The sequence below is a fragment of the Myxocyprinus asiaticus genome, chromosome 14, assembly GCF_019703515.2.
Source record: "Myxocyprinus asiaticus isolate MX2 ecotype Aquarium Trade chromosome 14, UBuf_Myxa_2, whole genome shotgun sequence".
NCBI classification, from domain to species: domain Eukaryota; kingdom Metazoa; phylum Chordata; class Actinopteri; order Cypriniformes; family Catostomidae; genus Myxocyprinus; species Myxocyprinus asiaticus.
The window spans coordinates 34,450,113-34,464,768 of NC_059357.1; the positions used below are offsets into that span (position 1 = coordinate 34,450,113).

The following is a 14,656-nucleotide window of genomic DNA, read 5'->3' on the forward strand; positions in this document are numbered from 1 at the left end:
TTCTGTTAATGCTGATCTCCTGGGATTTTCATGCACAGCAGTCTCTAGAATTTACTCAGAATGGTGCCAAAAACAAAAAAACATCCAGTGAGCAGCAGTTCTGCAGATTTAAATGCCTTGTTGATGAGAGAGGTCAACAGAGAATGGCCTGACTGGTTTGAGCTGATAGAAAGGCTACGGTAACTCAGATAACCGCTCTGTACAATTGTAGTGAGTAGAATAGCATCTCAGAATGCACAACAGGTCGAACCTTGAGGCTGATGGGCTACAACAGCAGAAGACCACGTCTGGCACTTTATTAGGACCATAGTGTTTCTAATAAAGTACTGAGTGAGTGTATAATTAGGCAACAATTAGCACTTTTCCACCATCGGGCCGAACGGTTCTGAGCACGGTACTATTATAAACCCTTCTCAGCCCGGATTTCTCTTTCTTTTTAGGCTTTAGTACTGTACGTGGGGGCTCATGATTGTCAATTTGCCAATGCCAAGGTAACTCAGTTGTTTCTAGGTAGCTGGCAAAGTTCGCTAATATTTGGGTGAAGTTAAAAAAAGCTAATGAAAATTAGTGAATGTGTAGTGTACCTTCGTAATTTTATGGTGATGTTTTAACAAGTATAGTATATTATTTCAGGGAGGTTTATTATGCTAGCTCATTAAAACTCATAATAAATCAATATAGTACTCAATATTTTGTCAATTAATGTGATTTTTAGCCAGTCTGGGAACTTTTACCTTACTGTGTGTTCACATCCGGTCTAATACACAGCCCTTTATCAAATGATGGTAAACCTTTCACCTTTTTCTCTTTGCTTTCCTTTTTTGCAACTTGTCTTTCCTGTGCATGCAGAGTAAAAACCAGGTATAAAAGCAGTCCTAAAAACGGGAATATGCCATCATCCTCCATAGTACACTCGCTACAATGTTTACCTCTCACACCTTCACCAATTGACATATTTTTATGTACATTCCCGATTTCACAGCACCACAGTGGAAAAAGTAACTGTAACTGTGCCAACTGGCTCGGAACAACACAGTTTCGCAATGGGAACCATTTGGCCGAATGGTGGTAAAGTGGCTATTGTGACTACTGTGATGATTTGAATGTGCTTTTTAATTGTCCATTAAGTTTCCGAAAGACCATGCCATCAGACTAGTTTCGCAATCCTTTAATGTCCCATGAGCATGAGAGTGTTAAGACAGATGTTTTAATTGCATCTCTGATTTAAACTTTAAAAGCAAAAATGGTGTTAGAGTTAGTAAGGTTGATTCATTTCCATTAGTCAGTTCAAATCAGATTTGCTTGTGTCATCATTAAAAAGTGTTCATGGAAGTTTCCGTATTTTTCTAAGGTGTTAAAATTGTCCCTGTAATAAGTGCACTGTAAGTCGCTTTGGATAAAAGCATCTGCCAAATGCATAAATGTAAATGTAAAAAAAAAAAAAAAACTGAGACATTTCAGAGCAAGCACATAACTATATATAAATATGTATCCATATTTAATTGTTTTAGAAATATCGACCAGCCCTATACAACATAAATTATGTCTGGTTTTACCTGTGTATTAACACAAATACTTATCACTCTTTCCTTTTCCCTGTCTATCTATCTCCATCTTTCCCTATTTGATCTCTAGTTCAAGAGGATGTTAAACAGGGAACTGTCTCATCTGTCTGAGATGAGTCGCTCGGGGAATCAGGTGTCTGAATACATCTCTACTACCTTCCTAGGTAAGGATGTTCAGGCTCCGTTCTGTACTTCTCAGCTTTGCTTCTATTTTTAGAGCCACAGAACCTTAACTTCAGCATTGCAATAGCTTGTATTGGAATGCATTTATTGCTCTAAAACATCTGATGTTTACTGATTTTAAATGAGCTGTCATCTGTTAAAGGTTTATATATTTTTTGTCTTCAAGATAAGCAGAATGAGGTGGAAATTCCATCTCCAACCCTCCGGGAGCGAGAGAAACCGATGTCTCACATCAGTGGTGTCAAGAAGCTTACACATAGCTCAAGCCTCACTAGTGCAGCCCTACCCCGCTTTGGGGTCAAAACTGAACAAGAGGACGCACTGGCAAGGGTACGGGCACACTCATCTGCCACTTTCACATATGAAACCCATTAAATGGCAGTAAAATTGTTAGGCTTAGTCGGAAGTGTAATCTTTTAGTTTGAAAACATGACTTATGGGGTATGACTTATTTGTGTCTGAATGTACGTGATCCGTAATGTTGTTGATGTTTTCATTTATTACATGTTTACATTTATGCAGTTGCACATGACCCAATGACATTGTATTCAATGACTTCAAATGAAACTGTAGGGAATAAAATACTATAGCTAGCTTTCAAAGGCAGAGAGTTGCGACAAGTAATTGTGTCATTTTTGTCAGAACTTTGTTACTGGCCTAAAGCAGACTTCTTATATCAGAGTTTGATGCTCAAACATCAAACAATTAAAGGGTTAGTTCACCCAAAAATAAATATTCTCTCATCATTTACTCACTGGTCACCATTCACTTGCATTGTAAGGACCTACAGAGCTGAGATATTCTTCTAAATATCTTCATTTGTGTTCTGTAGAAGAAAGAAAGTCATACACGTCTGGAATGGCATGAGTGTGAGCAAATGATGAAAGAATTTTCATTTTGGGGTGAACTATCCCTTTAATCTTACGACTTTGTTCAGACATCGCATCAAAACTAAACTTTGCCGGTAGTATTACAACTTCTCATTGCCGGAAATTGCCAGAGCTGATTTACCGATATTTCCTAAAGGGTCCTGTTCACACATGACCTCTAAATTGAAAAATTGTGTTAATTTTCTGGAAAAGGCTGTATTTGTGAAAGCGACTATACTCTGACTCTATAACTTCCCCACGTGGACCCAATAACCCACAATTATTACCAAATATTTGTGTAAGAATCTGTTTGTCCTGTGGATATCTTATGACTGAAGTTTCTGTATTTTTACAGGAGTTAAATGACTTAGACAAGTGGGGCCTTAATATATTCCATGTGGCTAACTACTCCAATAACAGACCTCTAAGCTGCATCATGTTTGCCATCTTTCAGGTGTGTGGTCCCTGGCTTTTGCTATAAATATTTCTGTGATGTGCTTTTAAACTACTGCAAATGTAAAGAGGGGACATTACTAAGATTTCTCTGAGGTTTCATTTGTTTTGTATGCTAGTTCAGAGTTCAACAATAAGGATTGGATCTGCTGGCTTATTTGGGCCAGTGGTTCCTATTTCAAAGAAATAGATAGTTCAGAATAGTTCATTTATTTTATCAACATATTTTAAATGCATCCGAAAAATATATTTATGCTTTTAAATCAAACATTAAGTTTTCTTTCTTAATAAAATCTATTTACTACAAATAATTTGGTCTTTAATTTGCAGTAATAGCTGGAAATTATAAAATGTAATGTAACTCTATGAAAACAATACACATACATTTGTTGGAAAATGATGGCATACAGTCAAGAACATACTCATTTGCTTCCAACACAATCTCAAGTCATTATCTAAATTTTCTTGAAAACTCAAAATCTACGTTATCCAGCTAGATAATGTTTCCTTGGTGACAAATTTAAATCCACAGAATTCACAACAGCCATGTTCAGTTCATTAAAGAAAATAAACAAAACATGTACACCAATCAACAAATGTAAGACGTAGTGACAATGTAGCACTGGCCAGATATGGTAAATGACAGTTCAACTGACCCAAAATACTCTCACAACATCCTTATTGTTGAGCCCTGTAGTTACAACAGCAAACCTCTCCATAATTTATAATGACTCTTCCGCTGATGCTTTGCTTTATACTCTGAAACATTCTTTGTTTTCTGTCCACGTACTGTACTGTCCTCTATCTGTAATGTGTTAAAGGAAAGGGATCTGTTGAAAACATTTCGGATTCCAGTGGACACATTTATCACCTATGTGATGACACTGGAAGACCACTACCATGCCAATGTGGCCTATCACAACAGCCTGCATGCCGCTGATGTCACACAGTCAACACATGTGCTGCTGTCCACACCAGCACTGGACGTGAGTACATGCTAACAGGGGATATTCATTGCCCATTCAAAAATGTGCAAATAATTTTTTTATGAAATGCATTAAAATGCAAAATTCATCTTTTTACATAATTACCATTTTACCATACTACTGCATCTTCCCACCAGGCGGTTTTCACTGATCTTGAAATCCTGGCTGCATTGTTCGCTGCTGCCATTCATGACGTAGACCACCCTGGAGTTTCCAACCAGTTTCTCATCAACACCAGTGAGTCCACACTGTAAAAACTAGATTGGCATTTCCAGTGTTTGCAAGGCAGAAAACTAATAATATTAATATATTAGGTAAGCTCAGGTTTTAAGCATCTGTTCTGTGGCCCCGTTTTCTATAAAGATGCATTTCAGGTAATTCGTTATTTTCTGATGGAATCAGACATTTGGCATTGTCAGGACCAACAAGCTTTTGCCTATAGCTTTATGAGACATCATACATTATATGAAGTGAAGATTCACTCTCACGCTTTTAACGAGGGCACTGGATCTCTCGCGTGAGCAAGCCACATCTCTCTGTTGTTGATCTAAAGCGAACAGAGTTGGCAGAATGAGAATGAGAAAGTAGTATAGGTTGCAAATGGGTTGGAGAGACACTTGAAATAAAATGTCAACCAGATGGGCCGTCCTGATGATATCAGAACTTTTTTCTTGCTTTGAATTATATGTATATAAACATCTGCTGGCCCACCAGAAAAAGTCCCGCTGCTCACTATAGCCAGTCCAGCATAGGCTCGCATATCCAGACATATGACAACAGCAAAGGTCTGGGCTCTATAGCAGCTTCAAATAGCAAAGAACCACCCATTTAGACAGGAAAAGCCCTCTAACTGACATGTAAAGCAACTTATCACAGTTGGTTTTGTCATTATGGGGTGTTTAGTGGCGAGGTTATCGGAGATATCATACCATAATAAAAGGCCAACATGAGGGAAAAAATTATTTATATAATGCCGGCGATTACACAGAAAACACAAAGGAGACTATCAGAAAATGTGTAGAGAGTCTTAGTACAGCACAGAAAACCTAATTATAGAGAATTTCACAAACATAAGTCAGTAAACAAAGAACAAAATGCAGCTCTGTTCGTGAATATCTGCTTTACTTTCTGCTACGTGCCTTAAACGAAACTCTGAATATCTTTAAAAGATTTGATTTCATTAACCTGGCGAACTTGAACAAATTCTGTGATTATTTCATCCTCAAAATCGCTCATTCTATCAATGCGGAAACTTGTGAACACAACTCGGCTTCCCGGCAGACTGATGAAATGTCTTGTGTGCGTCTACTCGTGTAAGATCCATCGAACCATACAATCAGATTTGCGCTGAGTTGCTCGAGAAAGCATTTCCAGTTTTGTGTGCTATATGCATCAGACGGTTAGAGAATGGACTGTGGGCAGTCCGTGGGCGTGCCATCTGAGGCTAAGTCCAGCACTGCATGCGTAATTATAATTTTCTTAAAATATATATATATATATATATATATATATATATATATATATATATATATATATATAAAAACAAAAATATACCTAAGGCTGAAATTATCTACAAAACAAATTTTGAATGGGGTCTGTATGTTAAGCAGTTAAGCAGTTCAGACTGAACTAAAGGTGCTGTAAGTAATGTTAGCTACTCTGGACCTTCAGCCAGATTTTGACCACTGAATAAAACACGCTCCGTCTTTTCAAAACCACACCCTCAATAGATACTGTTTTACTCTTGTAATTATAGATGGAGCACGAGAGTAGCAGTGCGTCATCTCAGTGTTGTCAAAAAAGTTGTCAAAAGCAACGGTAGCAAAATAGCATTCACACCAGCAAACTGACAAAATTACAACTGCTTATGAAACTGAACATGCTGCTTTTCTTGCATACTTCGCTTCAATTACTATGCTCTCAGCTTCCTGCGTCCCATTTATGGGCTTCCCTGTGCAAAAATGGTTGACTGATTGGCTAAAAAAAAATAAACGGACTGTGGCCATCGGTCAGATTCTAGTTTTCTGTTTACAGATACTAACACTATCACAGAGACAGCTGTGATATTTAGGACACCTATTTCAGGGAAATCTGACTTTTTCTGCAACTTTAATTGCAGCATATTAATACTTTAAGAATAAATCCTAACCAGAATGTTTGAGGAGTTTTGAGGGCTGCCTTGCAAGGACTGTAATAGGAATTTTGATTAATTTGTACTAACCGTAAGACAAATATATATGTATTTAAAAACATCACAAGAATGGGATGTTAGTTTATGCCCTTGGTGAGTGTATCTGAGAACAGATTCAGTGCATCACAAAATCCTCTGATAGCATTGTCTGCTCTTTTTCGCAGACTCTGAACTGGCATTAATGTACAATGATGAGTCTGTGTTGGAGAACCACCACCTAGCTGTAGGCTTCAAGCTTCTGCATGAGGAGAACTGTGACATTTTTCAAAACCTTACCAAACGACAACGGCAGAGTCTGCGCAAACTGGTCATCGACATGGTGAGATGCTGTACAATCCAATCCTCTTATTGCACTGAGCCTAAATTGATTGAATTTATTTATACAATTTATTGAAGGGCTACATTTTTAAACTCCTGTGTGCATGGTCCTACTTGTCTTCTCAGGTTCTGGCGACAGACATGTCAAAGCATATGAGCTTGCTGGCAGATCTAAAGACAATGGTGGAAACCAAGAAAGTGACCAGCTCAGGAGTGTTGATGTTGGACCATTATAATGACCGAATACAGGTAAACCCATTGCTTATGGTTTCTGTCAGCCTCTGGGTGACACTTCATTTGTTTCAGGGTGGTTGATAAATATTATACCTTTGTCTAGCTTGTCTGCAGCGCAGTGTGGTTATAGATGAAGTTATTGTTTACAAACAAACACTTGGTGGGTTCTATTGGCACCCTATAAAAGAATTGCTTTCAACGGGCACTTCATTCAAATTGAATGAAGCAGCTATATTTAATTTCCAAAGTGCAGCTGTGGCAGAAATGAGGTCAGATATGATCTAACGATCATCTTATACCACCGCACCATGTTAGATTTAACTGGATGAACCATACCCTGTTTCCACTACCGCAGAATGTACTGGCTGTTTGTGAAAGGAAATGAGAATACAAATTATGTAACACTTCTAAAACATGTTCTGTTTATTTATATCTTAAGTGCAGTAAATATCTTCAATCAATTAAAATTCAATCGAAACTAGCTATTAAAGGAATAGTTCAGCCAAAAATTAAAATTCTCTCATTTACTTACTCTCTTGTCATCCCAGATGTGAATGACTTTCTTTCTTCTGCTGAACACAAATGAAGATTTTTAGAAATATATTTCAGCTCTGTAGGTCCATACAATGCAAGTTAACGGTGACCAGAAGTTTGAAGCTACAAAAGCACATAAATGCAGCATAAAAGTAATCCATAAGTCTCCAGTGGTTAAATCTATATCTTCAGAAGCAATATGATAGGTGTGGGTGAGAAATAGATCAACATTTATGTCCTTTTTTACAATAAATATCCACTTTCACATTCTTCTTCTTTTGTTTTTGGCATTTCACATTCTTCATGCATATCGGCACCTACTGGGCAGGGAGGAGAATTTATAGTAAAAAGGGACTTAAATATTGATCTGTTTCTACCTATCATATTGCTTCTGAAGATATAGATTTAACCACTGGAGTCTTATGGATTACTGTACATTTATGCTGCCTTTATGTGCTCTTTGGAGCTTAAAAATTTTGGTACCCATTCACTTGCATTGTGAGGAGTTACAGAGCTGAGATATTCTTCTAAAAACCTTCATTTGTGTTCAGCAGAAGAAAGAAAGTCATACACATCTGGGATGGCATGAGGGTGAGTAAATGTTGAGAGAATTTCATTTTTTTGTTGAACTATCCCTTTATGTTTGAAATTTAAATAAGTCAAATACTTTTATTATTTACTCTATGTGGACCCATCATCTAAGCAGTAAAGAGGCATATTGCATGTCTGATGGTAGTTTTCATTTTTATGTGACATAGCTCTGGCTTTTGAAGTGTTTTAAATGTGTGAGGATGTGCGTTCATCAACCTGTTACATCCCCGAAATGAAGGTCCTGAAGGTCTGTTGAATCAAGTTTAAACTGCTTTTGAAAACATTTCAGAACAAACCTACATTTATTCCTCTACTATAAACTATAAACACCCTTTTTAAGAACGTTTATCAACATTAACAAACATTATTACATTATATAGATTATTAAAAACAACAGCGCTGCTCATATCCTCAACTAAAAGCAATTGTTCTGAAGAACCCGGAAGCGTGGTTGCCTGCTGGTTGATGTCATGATAACTTAATCTATACATGATTTATGGATGCAAAGCGCTTCGGGTTCAATTTATTTTCACATAATCGTAAATATATTTGGCCGTTACAGTTTATTACACGTAATTAATGTCACACAACTACAGTGAGACTCAATTCATGTGATTCGTGACTAGTCGACACAGAGCCAACTAACTGACTAGAAGAGTAAAATGGACTAAAAGAGTTACTGCTTAGTCACAAGTGTGCATATGTGTATAGGTCCTAAGGAACATGGTGCATTGTGCTGACCTTAGTAACCCAACCAAGCCCCTGGCAGTGTACAGGCAGTGGACTGAGCGCATAATGGAGGAGTTCTTCCGGCAGGGTGATAAAGAACGAGAGCGTGGGATGGAAATCAGTCCCATGTGTGACAAACACACGGCATCTGTGGAAAAGAGTCAGGTACACATAAAAAACACCCACACAAACATTCAGAAATATAATTTCATGCCTTCTCCAACAGTTTCTAAACTGTCTCTGTTTCCTGAATCAGGTGGGCTTTATCGATTATATTGTGCATCCCCTGTGGGAAACCTGGGGGGACCTGGTCCACCCTGATGCTCAGGAAATTTTGGACACCCTCGAGGACAACCGGGACTGGTACCAAAGCACCATACCCCAGAGCCCTTCGCCGCCGCCTGACGGCCCAGATAACGAGCTTGAATCCTGCACAAACAAATTCCAGTTTGAGCTCACCCTGGAGGGAGAGACGGGACAGGACGACGGCTCTCCCAGTCACAACCATATTGGCAGCAATGGTCAAGAGGAGCTGGAGGAAAAGAAAGAGGAGGAAATTGAGGAGGAAGAAAAAATGGAGGACGAGGAGGAGGTTACAGAGGTATTGGTTGAGAGGTCAGGACGGAGACGACTGCAGGTTCAGTCAGTGGTCGAGGAGGAGGACGAGAGACAGTCGGATGATAGTCCTGTGGAGGAGGCAGACGAGGAGGAGAAGTCGTCCTCTCCTACTGATGATACATAATCCTCAAGACTCAATAAACAGCTGTCAGTCCCAGAGGGCTAAGTAGGGGACATACTTCAAAAACTCTGTCCCTGCTCTCTACTATTCACAGAGGATTCTTCTGTTTCTGATAGCTAACCAATTCAATAAGACATTTGATTTGATTTTTCAAAAAAGGGAACAAAATAATATTGATATCAGAGAAGTATTTAACACAGCAACTGTAGATTTCGAGTGTGTGCTGGAGTTATCCAAGCAGAGCGGAGGAGCTTTTATGGAGAAATTGAATTATGGTGGGGTTTGTAATGGGCCATTAAGTCAGAGTAGCACTCTGGATTTTCCACACATACACACACACACACACACACATCAATCAATGTGTATACGCAAATTAACAGTCACACATGAGTTTTAACCTAAAATACTGAATCCACACACTACATGCAAACACACGGCTGTGTGTCTGTGTATGTGTTCAGGGGGCTTGGATCTGAAAGGAATCTCTTTGGAAAAAGCCATCTCAAAAAATGGAGTATCAGTGTCAATAATCTGTTTTTAAAGCATTCAAACAGGGACTAAAATCCTCAGTAATCGTGATTAGTGAAATCTGAGAGACTTTTTTTCAATTTCTGTCATAAAGAGAACACAATTACACTTGCGGAGAGAAATATAAGATTGGCCTATTGTCCAGAAGACTATGGGGGGGATAAGGATGTCGGAGCAAAAGAGGAAGCACTGATGGCATGATTTATTTGTGGGTCCCAACCCCACTTTCCCTTTACCCAGGAGTGCTACCAGGGCGAGATGGCCGTGTGCCTTTCTGTACCACCAGCTTCAACTCTGGAGCTGTTGTGAAGCAATGCATCGTGGGACAGGAGTGTCTGCTTTTGTCTTCATTTTTGATTGTCTCTTTTTAAGCAATCTTATCATGATCTGTTATGCTTTGTGTGGACATGGAGTGTCTTTCACAATGTCTTTGTGATAATTCCTTCTCTCATCTGTCAGACTTCCTCGGTTGCTTTCATGCTGGCTGAGCAATTAGGGCCTAGTTTTGGATTTATCACATCATTGCTCACGGACTGCCCTCACTTTCCATGTGAATAATTAATGATAGTCACTTTTTGAGGATAAGCCATGGGATTCTTGTTTCATATGTTTTGTCTTCTTTCGTTTTTCTTTTGCTATATCCATTCCTGCCAAATTTGTAAAAGTGACAGAGTCTACTCAATAGCAGCACACATTCACACAGACTCTCCCACCTTCACCCACTCACACTGGTAATACATTCCCTGTCATCACCACAGAAACACTGCATTATATTTTGCCAAAGGAATGAGTGCTTAACTGGTAAGTTGGTGAAGCCTCGATCGTGGGGGCTACAGGTGCAGGGTAAGACAAAGCATATCTAAAGGGCTGTTCAGACTGAATGTGTTCTAGCACTAAAAAAGCATGACGCAGCGCAAACAGGTGTCTCAAGGTGCGTTTTTAAAACTTTAAAGCTGAAGTATGTAACTTTTTCAGTGTTAAAATACTTCTATCCCAGCTTAATATGCAGAGAAAACTATAAGTAAGCCATTCATACTGTAGGTTAATTTTCTCGAAAACTGTAAACACTGTCTCTCTGTGGCGCTATAAAATGCCTGTGTTTGTTTTGCGAGACCTGCTTAGACCCGTCCCAACAACGTTACTCAGCATCAGTTGGAGGTGGGACTATCTAACGTTTGAACAACAGCATACGGAGGGCGTATTCAGAAAGCTTTTGCAATTCTGTTTGTTGGTGCTAGTGTCGCAGAAATTACATACTTCAGCTTTAAGTTATTTTTAAGCTTTAAGTTAAGCTCAATGGACAGCATTTTGGCATAATGCTGAATACCACAAAGACTGTATTTCAACTTCCAACACTATGCCAATGAATGGGAGTTTAAAAGCAAAAATGTGAAGCTTAGAAATGCATTTACTTTAATTATTTTGTCAAAACTATTGTTTTATTTGAGATGTAAAGTTGTTTATATCAAAATTTTTACATCTTAGGGTTTTAGGGTTTATGACCTTACGTCGTCATGGCAACAAAGTTTTAAGTTATTTTTAAGCTTTAAATTAAGCTCAATTGATAGCATTGTGGCATAATGCCAAATGGCTATAACTTTACACAGAAAAGGTTAGTAAGTGATTTTAACACACTAAAATCATGTTAACAAGCATATTATTTACGTCTTGTTGCTATACTTTTGAAACAGTGAGTATTTTAATGTTTACAGGTTGGCCCCCATTCACTTCCATTGTACCTGTAAGTGCCTCACTTTAAGGAATATTCCAGGTTCAATACAAGTTAAGCTCAATCAGCAGCATTTGTGGCATATTGTTGATTACCACAAAAAATTATTTCAACCCTAATTTATTAAAAAAGCACAAATCGAGGCTGTGGTGAGGCACTTACAATGGAAGTGAATGGGACCAATTGTTTGAGGGTTTAAAGGCAGAAATGTGAAGCTTTCAATTTTATAAAAGCACTTACATTAATTCTTCTGTTAAAACTGAGCTGTAAAGTTGTTTAAATCACCATTTTTACAGTCGTTTCAGGGTTTGTTGACATTACATTGTCAAGTTGGATATAATGTAACTTTACACAGAAAAGGTTAGTCATTGATTTTATCACAGTAAAATCATGTTAACACACAGTGTTTACGTCTGTGGCTATACTTAAAACAGTGAGTATTTTAACCTCACTGTCACACAGATTTGTGCTGTTTTTTTTTTTTTTTTTAAGAAAAGGAGGGACGAGTCCAAATAATTTTTTTGTGGTAATCAGCATTATGCCACAAATGCTGTTGATTGAGCTTAACTTGTATTAAACCCGGAATATTACTTTAACTTGACATGTCATCAAAATAGCACAGCGCTCCTTCACGAGATGAGGAAAAAAGTGAGATGTGGCACAACGATAAAAAACGTCCATCTTGTGCGTGTTTACATAAAAAAAACAAATAAAAAAAACAATTGTAAAACAACACAGACGGATGCAAAAACTGTTTGGTGTGAACGGCCCCTAAGAGAGGAAGAGATTGATGTTGAGAGACTGGAAGGACAGATAAAGGAACAGAAGTGCAGGGTGTAACATGCAGCCATATTGAGTTTGATGCTTTTTAGCCTTAATGTCAACTACAGGGTTTCTACCTGTCACATTGTGGTGTAATAAGATGTTGGCATTATATTCCAGAGTATTTGTTTCATGTCTATATGCCTTGATAATGTCTGTGAATACACCGTATAGTACCATCTGCACTGACATAGCTGGAGGTGTAGTGTAGTATTTTCTGCATGGCAAGATTTACTACAACAGTCTAAAGAGCGAGAAAACAGGTCATACCGTTAAATTTAACTGTTGCTCTTATGTATTTATAACCCGGCACCTTTGTCTAGTTGTTTATGTCAAACTTTTAATGAGAGAGGGAGAAAGTATGAAAATGAGAGAATGAGTTCTCAGGTTGATGTTAGAATTGCAATATTGCTTCTCTCTCATCTCTCAGAATTTCAGTTTGATTTTAGTTCAGTTGAATGAACCAATTGTTGCTATATTGTGCAGAGCATTTGTAAGAATCCCTCTTGAAGAATAATGACAAGCTAGTTTCTGCTGGTCAGTAGCTTAGCTTTACACAAGTCTGTGCCTGCAGAGCAGAAACATGAGGTCATACCGGTACATATGTGATGACTGTACTTGTCTTTGACAGGATTAGAGGATGTTATGGTATAACGTCTAAATTTTAATTAGTGGACAACAGAAGGAAAGCCCAAGGTTGCACGATCGATTTGTGTGAATTGACGACATTCCCATCTACATCTGCCTGTCTTACCTTAACAATGCTTTGTTGTGTGGCTTTTCGTTAATGTTGTGAGTGCTCAGCTAAAAAATAATATTTGCCATTTTAACACGACACTGTAGCAATTGTTTCTTATTAAGAAATTATTCAAGTTATTTCCTTGCTGCCATTCTTTTTGGATATCAAAAGGAAAAACAATTGTTTTCTTTGAACAGTTTGTGTACAGTTTTTATTTTTGTATCATTCTGGTTTGATGGTTTGAAAATGTAAAAAAATTACTATCTAATATAAATAGTAGGCTAATCACTGCTTGTTTTGTATATACTGTAATGTTGAATTGTACATTTGAAATCTCTCAAAATCAGTCATCAATCAATGAATCACTTTTAGTTGTAATGAACTATAGTTGAATTGTGGAATTTCACTTTCCCCTTCATTTCTCCTTCATCTCCCTGTCATTGTTTTGGGGGATTTCAGTAAACCTCCCACCACCTTTAAATGTGTATGTTTGAATTGTACTGGAAAATAGACTACTCATTGGTTATTAAAACTTGTATTTACCAGCACTTTATTTTTCTGTAGGTTGTGAGATGATATCAGGGGGAATGGTACATACTGATTCATGTATAGCGTGGCACAGGGTACATGGCTCGGGCCAAACTTCTTTATTTTGGTCCTAAACGCCATTTTCTGCTTAAGCTCTGAGCAACATCAGCTCCTCTGTGCCAGTAATCCACATGCTAATGGCTTTTGATAGGTTTTTTAAATACTTCTGTCAGGTTAATAACCAAGTGACAGTCAGAAGGAAAACATGGCTTAATCAGAGAACAGTTTTTCTTTGTACTGTGAAGTCATGCCTCATGAGACTCTCCAATAAAATTATTCTCTGGGCTTTAAATAATATGTTACTTGTTCAAAAGTTATGGTAATAATATAAATGAAAAAGTAAACAGGAAAATGATTGTAATATTTGTACATTATATTGCTGTAATGTGTATAATGTGTCCAAGTTATTTTATATTATATTATTTTTATGAAATGTTATCCTCTGAGAGAACTGAGTTGTCATTTTGTGAATAAAATGCATTTAATAAGCAAACAGCTATACATAAAAAACAAATATATATATACCAGTATATTTTTTTTCTTTCACTGTTCAGTACTGTAAAGTGTGTTGAAAATACAAATAAAGGATGATTTTTCTAATAAATGCAATAATAATATCAGAATTCCCCATTTATTTTTCCCATGTGCAGCTGCATGTTACTATAACTGTTTGCATGTCATAAAGCCAGTTTGTATGGTTCATTACACAACTTTTGACAGTGCACACAATTTTAATATATGCCACAACCTCCTGCTTAGAGAATTCAGTAGTATTTTGCATACTGTTTTGCTCAAACAGTGACACTTTATTGTCACCTACAGGGTGACTAATGTAGAGACAAATATAAATGTCTTGAG

The 14,656-nt window shown here is 37.6% G+C and overlaps 1 protein-coding gene across 2 annotated transcripts in view; it reads left to right on the plus strand.

Moving 5' to 3' along the window:
- Positions 1-14,401, plus strand: part of LOC127452095 (cAMP-specific 3',5'-cyclic phosphodiesterase 4A-like) — an 88,617-nt gene extending 74,216 nt beyond the window's left edge. For both annotated transcript variants that reach the window (XM_051717289.1, XM_051717291.1), the window contains 9 exons: positions 1,636-1,729; positions 1,915-2,078; positions 2,973-3,071; positions 3,892-4,056; positions 4,194-4,293; positions 6,412-6,566; positions 6,692-6,814; positions 8,636-8,818; positions 8,910-14,401. In XM_051717289.1, coding sequence (XP_051573249.1) covers positions 1,636-1,729; positions 1,915-2,078; positions 2,973-3,071; positions 3,892-4,056; positions 4,194-4,293; positions 6,412-6,566; positions 6,692-6,814; positions 8,636-8,818; positions 8,910-9,395 — 1,569 coding nt within the window. In that variant the 3' untranslated portion in view covers positions 9,396-14,401. The remainder of the gene's footprint in view (positions 1-1,635; positions 1,730-1,914; positions 2,079-2,972; positions 3,072-3,891; positions 4,057-4,193; positions 4,294-6,411; positions 6,567-6,691; positions 6,815-8,635; positions 8,819-8,909) is intronic.
- The last annotated feature ends 255 nt before the right edge of the window (positions 14,402-14,656 follow it).